This window comes from Rutilus rutilus (assembly GCF_951802725.1).
Source record: "Rutilus rutilus genome assembly, chromosome: 14".
NCBI lineage: Eukaryota > Metazoa > Chordata > Actinopteri > Cypriniformes > Leuciscidae > Rutilus > Rutilus rutilus.
The window spans coordinates 11,095,181-11,106,294 of record NC_140219.1 but is presented as its reverse complement, the minus strand read 5'-3'; the positions used below and the strand labels follow the sequence as shown (position 1 = coordinate 11,106,294).

At 37.8% G+C, this 11,114-nt stretch overlaps 2 protein-coding genes across 3 annotated transcripts; one reads left to right on the top strand and one right to left on the bottom strand.

Annotated features, from left to right (window-relative positions):
* Positions 1–221: 221 nt before the first annotated feature.
* ugl (ureidoglycolate lyase) lies at positions 222–7,518 on the bottom strand. Its single transcript, XM_084430204.1, has 15 exons — positions 7,096–7,518; positions 6,731–6,859; positions 6,274–6,492; positions 6,042–6,132; positions 5,874–5,950; positions 5,025–5,135; positions 4,872–4,931; positions 4,638–4,794; positions 4,358–4,556; positions 3,293–3,371; positions 3,067–3,159; positions 2,837–2,909; positions 2,687–2,754; positions 2,480–2,610; positions 222–1,149 (listed from the first exon to the last, which is right to left on the bottom strand). Exons 1-15 carry the CDS (start codon positions 7,099–7,101, stop codon positions 981–983), a joined length of 1,662 nt encoding a protein of 553 aa, XP_084286330.1. The 5' UTR covers positions 7,102–7,518; the 3' UTR covers positions 222–980.
* rab33ba (RAB33B, member RAS oncogene family a) lies at positions 6,390–10,248 on the top strand. 2 transcript variants are annotated; one of them, XM_084430206.1, is made up of 3 exons: positions 6,390–6,503; positions 7,802–8,038; positions 8,972–10,248. In XM_084430206.1, exons 2-3 carry the CDS (start codon positions 7,811–7,813, stop codon positions 9,464–9,466), a joined length of 723 nt encoding a protein of 240 aa, XP_084286332.1. In that variant the 5' UTR covers positions 6,390–6,503; positions 7,802–7,810; the 3' UTR covers positions 9,467–10,248. The 2 variants fall into 2 exon arrangements, with proteins under 2 accessions (XP_084286332.1, XP_084286331.1); XM_084430205.1 differs by lacking the exon at positions 6,390–6,503 and adding an exon at positions 7,437–7,620.
* The last annotated feature ends 866 nt before the right edge of the window (positions 10,249–11,114 follow it).

The window sequence follows — 11,114 nt, the reverse complement described above, 5'->3', positions numbered from 1 at the left end:
GTGGCTTCTGTTGGACCTTTTACTGTGACTGTTTCTTTTGGGTTTGTTTGGCTTATTTTATTTTTCTCCCACTCATTGTTTGGGTTCACCTTATGCTGGTTTCAACCTTTCTGTTTATGATTTTATTATTTTTTTCATCAAACATACCACTGTCTGAATTCTGAGAAAATGTCCCGTCATTTGACATTCACACAGTTACAAATAAAACAAAATAACATAACGGTGATGCACTTCTCTTTTTGTTTTTAATTTCCACATTCGGTTGTACACTGTAAGATGTAACCATTTCATTTCTTAGAAAATACAGACCACACGAATTTGCAGAGGCTGCTTAGTTAAATTTGTGCTTACGAGTGTGTGTTTTAAACTTACTCCTTTAGGTGTTACTTTTACTGGTTGTTTGGAAATATGACTTTTAAAAGATATTAAACTGAATTATAGCCTCAATTCATGTTCTATAGCAATGGTTCTCAACCTTTTTGACTCTAAGGCTCTCCATGTTCCACAACAATATTTGAAGACCAGTTCAATTTATTTCTAAAATTCTTCATTTTGATCCAGTAAAATTATAAAATATTTTGCAGTCATAGTTTCTACCCTGTAAAATATTTTAGAACTTCGCCTTGGTCCAGGTCTAGATGTCTCACTTTTGAAATTAGGATTCCTCATATATTCAGGTTTTTCCAGATCGCTGTTGAGGGAGTGAATTACGATTAGACATATCTTGATTTTTAGTTGTTTTGTCCTATAATTTTAAGTCAATTGGTCGAGTACTACTGTGCTGTCGTTATATGGAAGTATTTTGTTTATTTACTTTTTTTACACTCCCATTTTGACCCATCTTCATAATTATTTGTCTAAAAATCTAGGTATGAAGAGTAGTTTCACAAACATTACGACAACATATTCATGCATTCATGGATGTATTATTTTGCTGGTGATGTAGAAGTAATTTTAGACTTGTGTAATCCCACACTTGTTTAGAGTCTGGCTTTGGGCACCGCATCTGTCGGTCCGTTCTCATGTTGGCTCTGAGAGCTGAGGAAAGTGTGGTCCAGGTTCAGGTATGTAGTGATGAACTCTGGGAAATCATTCTTCTGCACTATCTCTAGAAACATGGACACAGCAGTCATCAACCTCTCTCTGTCTCTAAAAAGGGTGGAAGGAGAGAAAAGGTCAGTATTTCTCAATGTGAGCTCTTTGGCAATCAGAAGTGGCATAGCTCTCTGTAACAGATTTACAGTGGTAATTTAGACGAACAACTGTATTTTTTAATACTGCCTTTTTCTGAGATATTAAGGCCCCAGGGGGACATTAAATAAAATCCAATAAAGCAGTATTTAAAATGGATAAGTAATGTTGAAAATAGGCAATATATACACAACAATGTGAAACAGCATACAGTTAGTGCAGTGTTATTTAAATATTTATATACTAATATATATTATTATTATTTTATTTTTTTTTAATTAGCTTTTATTTTTATATTTTCAGTTTAATTTGTTTATAAGCTGTAGTAATTTTATTAAGTGCTTTTGCCTTTTTAGTTTAATAAAATATCTATTTAGCTTTATTTTTATTTCAGTTATAGTTTAGTTCAACTTATTTCAATTTTTTTTTTTTTTTGTCATCTAATATTTATATTTTATTTTAGCTTTATTTCAATTACTGAAAACAATTTTAATAAACTCTTTATTATAAAAAAAAGAAAAGAAAGAAACCTCCCTTTTTCAGGATACTACAATTTTGTAAAATCCAAGTAAGCTTTATTGGAATATCTTTAGACAATCTTTAGTTTTTCATGCTTGTTCAGTGAACCATAAACAATAATTGCACATGAACCTGTGGAACAGCACTGAAGACAATGAACAGTTTAGCGGCATCAGTGAACATGCCATTTAGTCCTGCTGCAGGCATGAGGGCTGCACACCGTTTTTGGTTCCCATAACAACCTTTCAGTGAACGGATATTAAAATAACTTATTTTCTTTGTGTGAAGAACATTTTAATAATAGAAAGACCCCTTTTCCACTACAAGGAAACCTTTTCTGCAATGGAAAGATTCTATGGATTAAAGATTCTTTATGGAACCAATGATGCCAATAAAGAACCTTTATTTTTAATAGTGCAGATGTGACCAGAGAACAATAAACTGCAATGTCCGTAATGTAAGATCTGATCTGATCCTCCTTTGTTCAGGGTCTCATAACTTCACTGAGTTAGACTAATAAACTATATAACTTTGAGGAGGAGCTTAATATTTATTTAGTACTTTATTAGTATATATTGAATTTATTTTTTTTTACATGTTATAATTTATATATTTCATAAATAAACAGTAATTTATTCATATCGCCCCCAAGAACATCCTGTAACCAATGGTAAAATCACTGCAACGCATGGTCTGTTGTTGCTTTAATCCCACTTAATTGTGTGTGTACATTCCAACAAACGTATTTCATCTATACAGCATTCTCTACCTGTTTGTTTGGCAATTTATGGCTGCCTTCAGATCTCCCGTCAGATCGTCAGCCAAGCTGCTGACTAGAGCTCGTGTCACCGCCATCCCATCATCCTCCAGTCTCACCTGGTGTCGGATCCACTGCCAAACCTGATAAAGGCAGCCTCTTAGAATAAGAGATGGCGTTGTATTGTACCATGTGAGCTGGGCATTGTGGTGAACTGACCTGAGATCTGGATATCTCTGCAGTTGCCGAATCCTCAACCTTCCCCAGATAGAAGAAATGACCTCTGCCTGTTGTTAAAAGTTAATATCCATAAAACCTCAAATTTTCTGAGCACAAAGCATAAAAGTGTTTTAAAAAAGTGTTTTGTACCTGAAAGCCAGGCTTCAATGAAGAGGATTCCTACAGCGATGTTATACCTCAGTCCATGCAGTGTTACTCCTCCCTATATAGAGATGTAAAGCACTTGAAAATTAAATATAATGGCAACTGCATTTAAACTATAATGCAAATTTGCAAGACCTCACCACACCGAAGACACTGAAAGGACCACACATTTATTAATAAGCTGACAGGATTTGTAGTGATAGAAGTGAACTAACTGCAGGCATAATGAGCAAGTCCTCAGGAGTCACATTGATGTCTTCACGCAGCTGCTTGAGTTGGTTCTGACCGTGAGAGTGAAGCTGGAACAGCTGTGGGAGAGAAAGAAAGAGTTTTATATTTGTATATGTAAACATTTGTTATATGTATATATGCTAGTGATGTGATGGGGAAAGTCAATGATTAGACCTATGAACAACCTGTTATAGTAAGTGGGACACTTACTTTTTGCATGGGCTTAATCAGGTCCATGTCGTAAACCATGAAGCCATCAACTCCTGCTTCGATCTCCAGTAACTTAAGTCTAAAGCAACGTGAGAAAGATAATTTGTATGGAGAACAAATACAGAAGTATAATTGGAAGAGTTGTCTTTTATAATTGGATCAGCACAGATACATTATATTATATGTAGCCAAGGCTTTAACATAACTTGTGTTAAATTTTAAAATTAATGACTGATCAGGCTGTTCAAATATGGATTACAGAACTGTAACGACATAAGTAGAGTCTGTAATGAACTTGACTAGAGGACACCTGTACAAAACAGGCCCTTACAATGTTATGGTGTTGCGGATGATTTGAAGGGCAGCATCACTATGTAGTTCTTAAAGTATTCTGAATGGCTGTATAGGACTGCTATGCGGTTGCCAAGGTTGGTGGTTTCCGAGTCTAAAAAGTCTCTATTATACTCTGGTCCTTAGATATGGTTTGTGCTCCTCCTTCAATGTGAATAGGCCTAGGCCTATGTTTTATCGTCTGCAAGGGAACAATTGTCAGCCTGATTGCTTTGTCAAAACAAGGTGCGTGATTTAAGGTATAATTCGTGCATGGCGCAGAATTACAGGTCTATTTTTAATACTTAAGGTGCGTCATATTTATAGTTGCTCTTTGAGATTTTGCAGGCGAAATCCTCCAGTAAGAATTCCCGTGATCGAGAGTTTCGCGTGAGGGCGAAAAAGTTCCCCACGCAGGTTTCGCTCATGTTCAAGCTGGTCACGTGAATTTGCAGCGTGATCCAAGAGAAAGCAGTGCTTCACACATCTCTGTGCTATTGACCTGTTTTTGCATGGGAACTTTCTCTAATGTGACCTCAAATCGCAGCCCTGATCAATAGTAATAGTGATGCTGCCTTATTTTAGCATAATGAAAATAATCCAAAATAACTCAAAATGTTAAGGCTATTTCATGTTTCATGCCATATTTGGATTTATGTGCCACTGCATTTATATTGTGATTATGGATTGGATTCACCAATCACCATAACCATAGAGCTGTTATTTGCATCTTGCCTGGTGACAGTAGCGAGTACAGTCTTGTAGAGGTCACTCTCTTTGTCTCTAGGCAACAGCAAAGCTGCCATGCCACCTGTTGCTAGGGCACCCCTGCGGTGACACGTCTGCACTAGAAGGTCCATGTAGCTGTGCAGAAAACGCTTCTCCATATCTACATACTTACTGCGGTCAGGGAGGAGGAAATCAGCCCGATGACCTAGAAAGCAAACCATCGTCACTAACAACAGATGTGATTGGGTTTAAACTCGTCAAACTTGCAGAAAGCATGTGAGCTGACCGAATTTGTTGACAAATGAAGCTGAGTAATCCCAGATGCCACAGTTGAGACCAGCAGAGTGTTCCTTGAGCTCATACAAAATCTCCTCCATCTCGAACGATGCCAGGACACACTCAATCAGCACGGTAGCCTTTATACAGCCCGCTGGCAGGCCAAGCTACAAAATAATTCAATTAATATCCAAATTTAAATTGCATGGCACTGCAATGGATCAAATGCAATCTCGATCTGCACCTTCTTCTCAGTCCAGAAAAAAATCTGACTCCACAATCTGGCTTCCATGTAGCTCTCAACCTGTACAACAAAACATGAAGATTTTCTTGGATATGTTTGATACTACACTGAAGTTCTGTCCTAGTAAATGAAGTAACATGATCTGACACTGACCTTGGACAAGTAGAAAAAAGGGCCACTCTGGTTTTGAAGAAGTAGTTTTGCATTATGAAACATCAGCAGACCAAAATCAAACAATGGACCAGGAACCTCTCGACCATTCACCTACAGGCAAACAGATCTTTTCAGTACAGATATTTTATTATTCAGGGTTAGCTCATTTACAGCTAAAGAGATTTCTTAGTTATCTTTCATTTTGTTCATTGGGATTTTGCCAAGTAAGACATGTTCCTGGATCAACACTCCTGTCTGAACATTTTGTAACCCTATCCCTACTCCTAAAGCTAACCTTACCCATACGTTATCCCTAAAATCAGAGGGAAATGATGGGTGAGTAAGAATGATGTAGAAGCCCTTAACCCTTGTTGTAAGCCTATACTTGACAAAACCAATCCCTCAAATCTGATTAGTTGATTGGGATGTTGTTCCAGGATCAACAAAGATGTTGATTCAGGAGGAACATGTTGCACTTGGTGAAATCACATTCACCCTTTAATTTTAATATCAATTAAAATCTTTCATTTTAATCTGAATCAGATATTTCTCCAAAACCCCATTTGGAGCAATATATAAACAGACACAAATTAGACATTTACTGACAAAAGAAGAGTTTATGATGAATGACTTTCATTGATTGTCCCTTCGCAAGGATGATCATATGTGGTGGCATATGTGAAATTTTAAATAGATCTCATTTGTGGTTGTAAGTTGTTATAATTTTAAAATAAGTAAAATCCTAAAATAGAACATTAAATGGAACACAGTTTCAAATAAACCAACACACATGGACAATCGTGGATATCCTAATCTGTGCCATTATACCAGCTCACTACAGATCCATACCATCATGTTGTGCTCCACCATGTTCCACGCTCGAGGACGGAGCATCAGGACTGGAGCCTGAGAAATGGGTGGTACATCTATTTATAAGAAATGAGACAAATTGTTAACACATGCTTTCCAGATCACAGTTTTAATAAAAAAAGTAGCAAGAGATGACATAAGACTCACCCTGAAATTGGTTGTGCACAGCCAGGTAAACATTATAAATGCCCTTTATTTGATTGCGATATGTTGGACAGTTGCCATCATCAAAATCAACCTACAACCGAGCAGAACAATAGTATAATTACAACCAGGAATCTGTTTTCTTTCTTTTCTGTATTCATGGCATTGAAGTATATAATTGCCACTATAGTTTTCTGTATGTCACCACCATCATATTGGCACAACTAAGTCCTACCTGTAACCCTTGGGCAGTAGATTTGAGTCCCATTATAAGACGTTGTGTATCACAGGGTGAAAGGTCACCGATGTCCACATGTCTGCAGTGTAATCTGTCTGGAACAGGGTTAACTCTCCAGCTGGGATCATTTCGGATGTGAGCTGTGTCCTGCAGAAAGCCTGGTAACTCTCCAGTGAGATCCAATTGAACTTTCCGGAGACCTCTCAAGTTCAAAACCTTGCAAAAGAGTGAGAATATCTCTTAATGAAAACTTCTCCAAAAAATAAATACATAAACAAACATTGTTATGAGTAAATATGTCATTTGAGTTTGTACAGTGCAGGTTAGTTCCAAAAACAGAACAAATCAACATTCCCATTTTGCTATTGTTATTGACTATTATATTTAGATATTTTAAAACAGAGTAACAAACTGTAAAAACTATTAGAAATTATATACAAGTTAAAGTGGGTACCTTGTCAACCTCAGGTTGGAAGGTAGAAATGAGTTCAGACAGAAATTGCAGAGCATCAAAGTTAAATAGAGTATGAAACTCTCTCTCCAGTCCTGAGGGAGGCGTTTCCAGCTCAACACCTTGATGTACCTATTTATCAGCAAATGAAATGTGCATGATCTCCAGACACTGATGCCGAACAGCAGTTTCATCATATAGGCTAGTGCTGCACATTACCATTGAGAGACATTGTGACACAATTAAATATGTAGGCTATAAATTCAAACAAATATAATGAAAACATTTTAGTGAATAAACTTTTAACATTTCATTCAGTGTTTTATTAGGCTACTGTTTTAAAACAGTAACAAATTGTAAGAACTTACCAACATTTTCAGCAGTCGTCCAGTAAATCTAGAGTTGGACTTTGGTAAGTGTCAGTGTTTACTTGAGCCACACATGACTGTGTACAGTGAGGTTTCACTCGTGAACGGATCGGTGTTTTTGAACAAAGCTTTTAAGCGAATGAATCAGTGAACGAACCCAACTGAATCTTTTTAGTCCATTCTCCATCAATGTTAAAATAACAAATATTAACAATCAAATCATCACTGGAAGGAAAGTGATATCTTCCACCCCGTTGTTTATACAAAATTAATTAATTCAATTGAATTACTTTTATATTTATTTAGTTTGTGTTTTGTGTGCTCTGTTTACAGAAGTATATTTCATTTTTGTAATGTGTTTTTTCTTTCTTTCGTGCACGTGTATTGTTTGGAAGTAGCCTACTAAACAAACGCTCTCAGTATTCTGTTACTTCTCGCGAGATTACAGTTATGTATCAACGTCGTACGTGGCTGCACACAGACCCAAACAGAAAGAGGACTCCGCCAGGAATGCATCAGCAAAATGTACAGTGTACCGGTCACCACGTCAAATACACTCACCAACGTTTGAATCTCTGAGTTTTGCACATGAAGCTTGAGGTGAAGGGCTGAAGGTTAAGCGAAACCTGCGTTTGAATCACTTATCTGACCCGTTAGTACATTTTCACTGTGTCAGTCTGTAAGGGGCACATTTGTTTCTCTATAGGAAGTCAGCATGGCAGATATCGAGTCCTCATTTGAATTTAGCTCATCTTTGACCAGCTCTTCGCTGCCTCCCCCACGGACTCGAATCTTTAAGATCATCGTGATCGGTGACTCTGGAGTTGGCAAGACTTGCCTCACCTATAGATTCTGTGCGGGCAAGTTTCCAGACAGGACTGAGGCCACTATCGGGGTGGATTTTCGGGAGAAGGTTATTGAAATAGACGGCGAGAAAATCAAGGTGAGGATGCTTGTAATTTTAGAAGGTTATAGTGTTAATTTACTCCAGTGTGCGTTGATTTAACCCAGTAAAACCTGACACAATGAAATAATAGTCAGAAAAATACTTTTTTTTAATGGAACAGAACAGTTTGCACATGTGTTTTATGTTTTGTATCATATTCGATACACTTTTTGGAGAAAAATATACCTCAATTTTATTCAGAGGCCCAAATTGAGCACAAATAATGTTATTTGTATGCCCAAAATGTAAGATGAAATTCTGATAGCATTTAATGTAAATCAATGAGATTTTTGAAACAATATAGCAGAATACGAAAATAAAATGCATATAAAATATCAGTTATCACTCTATGGCCTTGTTTCACAAACAGGGTTTAGATTAAGCCAGGGTTAGGCCTTAGTTCAATCAGGATATTTAATTAGCTTTTATAGATGTGCCTTAGAAAAAAACATTAGGTGTCTATTTTGAGACAAAACAATGGCATTGACATATTTTAAGATACGTCAGTGCTTTCAGTTAAAACAGAAAACCAAAGTTGCATGTACCACAAACTATCAATCAGACCACGGAAGGCATGTAGTAGATTGTGTTGAATCATGTTTGATCGTGTTGAAAAATTTGAAAGACAGTAACAAGACAGTGAAATTAAATGCAGGGTTAGACTCATTAGGGTGTAACAGCTTGTTCTTCCCCTATGACGTTCCCAGCTGTCATAGTATCCTCAGTATAGAGCTCTGTTGCACACTATATGTAATTTTCGAACACCTCTCATGCACAAGACCCACACTTCACCATTCGCATAATACCTGCCTGTGTTGTTCATTTATGCATGAACAGATCCTGCATTCTCCTGTAACGTTTAAAGAACAGATATGTGTGCTATGATGACATAAGTTGACAGCTAATTGCTCTCCCTTTTCCCCTCTCCAGGTCCAGCTGTGGGACACCGCGGGCCAGGAGCGCTTCCGTAAGAGTATGGTGCAGCACTACTACCGCAACGTCCACGCTGTGGTGTTTGTCTACGACGTCACTAATGCCGCTAGTTTCCGTAGCCTTCCGGCATGGATTGAGGAGTGTCGTCAGCATGCCCTGGGGCAGGAGGTGCCCAGAATCCTGGTCGGCAACAAATGCGACCTGCGCCACGCCGCACAAGTGAGCACTGACGTAGCACAGCAGTTTGCCGACGCACACTCAATGCCTCTGTTCGAGACCTCTGCCAAAAACCCCTACGGAAACGACGATGGCGGTCGGAATAACAGTGACCACGTAGAGGCCATTTTTATGACTGTGGCGCACAAGCTGAAATCTCAGAAGCCGCTGATATTAAGCCAGCCACCTTGCGGATCAGGAGATACTGTCACTCTCAGGAGGCAGGATGAGGAGGACAGGGGAAGTTGGGGATGTGGGGGTTGTTGGAGGAGCTAATGAAGTGCATGTTTAAAGGAGGAGGCACCTCTTTACTGAACGGAGATGATGAAAGGTGAAGCACTTTTTAGAGAAGTGGATTTAGAGGTGCTTTTGTGTTTTCTGTGCAGCGGAACTCCAGGATTGAGGACACAGGGACAATTATTCTCAAGATTTCTTATTGTGTCTGATGTGCAGAATATGGCCATTATTTAAAGGGGAAACGACTTAGGAAAAGGATTCCCCCATACTCATCAGAAGCTTTGACAAGTTGCATGTAGGCCAACCTACCTTACCTTCATATGCCACTGCCAAACACTTTCACTAGATTTAACTACTAGTTTTGTCGGTTATGCAGTTCCGCGGTGGAATTGAAGGGTGAAATTGTCATACACAAGATGTTGCCTTTTTCATCATGTCTTTGAAACAATTTTCTTGCCAAAATTAGATAAACCGTTCTGCTAAATCACTGCAGCCTCCCAGATGAAACGCCGAATCTGGTTTAGTCTTGTGTGTGTGTTGTTTGTTCTCTCGTTCTCTCCCACCCACACACATCCTGTGAAAGTTGGGAGGAAATGACAAACCGGCAAACACTCACCAAATGCAGGTTATTTATTATTAGAGCTGCTAATAGGTCTTATAGAAGTGAGAGATGATTTTAAAAGTAAAATAAAGCTGATATCCTTGCCTTTCCTAAAAAGTCTTAAAGCCAGTCCTTGTCCCACTGCCAGTGTTTTATTTATTGCCAATTTATTTTCTTTTAGCAGTCATTTATCTGAATAAAAATCAACTGTAAGGAGTTATGCATGTTATCCAGTCCTTCTTGTGAATCGGTTCGAAATTTAGATGTGGTTTAAAAAGACTTTTGGTAAAAAGGGACAATAATTCACTGGCGATATTTACGTCAGTGTCTAAGGTCATGTTTGGTATGTAGTACTGCTTTATTAGGCAAAATTAAAATGATCTGTACTGTATAATCACAGATTAGTATGATTACCTCATATTATTCATGGCTCTGCATGCACTGATCTGAACATAAGGTCTGATATCAATCTATATTTGAATGTGTAATCTCTCTTAGTAGTAAAAATATACAGACTCGCTAATGGCTAAATTATCTCTTTCCCTTTGGCCATTTTATTTCCCACACTAATATGCAGAACAGAGTTTAATCCATTACGAAATATCCATTGATGTCTTTAATGTAACAGCACAGCAGGTCCTGTGAAGTGCATGAAAGAATCTCAGGCATGACATGTTTTATTTTATTTTTATGGGGAATTGCCAAAAAGTGATTTTGCATATGATTTTCAAATATGTATGTGAAGTGGGTTGGTTAAGGGCCAGATTAGCTGATGCGTTCCATTGTTTGAGTAGGGGAGCATGTGATTGGCTGAGGAACTGTGCATGGTATGGCCCTTAAATATTGAATGCATAGTAAACATTTGTTTATTTGTGCTTTGTGTTTTGACCCTGGGTGATTACAAAAGGATTATCTCATCATTTATCTGCCAGAAATGCTCTTGGTCTGGGTTCTATTGTTTGTCTGTTTATGTATTTCTGTTTGCATTAACACATTAATAACAGATAATAATGTAAAATTTTAGCAGATCTCAAAAGTCCACAGAATGTTACAGATTGAAAATTACAAACGCAGCAAATATATGGA

Excerpts from the sequence above, each read along its gene's own strand:
- ugl (XM_084430204.1), bottom strand. Across the intron at positions 4,557-4,637 it reads TTCATTTGTCAACAAATTCG|GTCATCGGGCTGATTTCCTC; the intron begins GTCAGCTCACAT and ends TTTGCTTTCTAG. Across the intron at positions 1,150-2,479 it reads ATAAATTGCCAAACAAACAG|AGACAGAGAGAGGTTGATGA; the intron begins GTAGAGAATGCT and ends CACCCTTTTTAG.
- rab33ba (XM_084430205.1), top strand. The coding sequence starts at position 7,546 with ATGTATCAACGTCGTACGTGGCTGCACACAGACCCAAACAGAAAGAGG. Across the intron at positions 7,621-7,801 it reads CAGGAATGCATCAGCAAAAT|GAAGTCAGCATGGCAGATAT; the intron begins GTACAGTGTACC and ends GTTTCTCTATAG. Across the intron at positions 8,039-8,971 it reads TAGACGGCGAGAAAATCAAG|GTCCAGCTGTGGGACACCGC; the intron begins GTGAGGATGCTT and ends TCCCCTCTCCAG.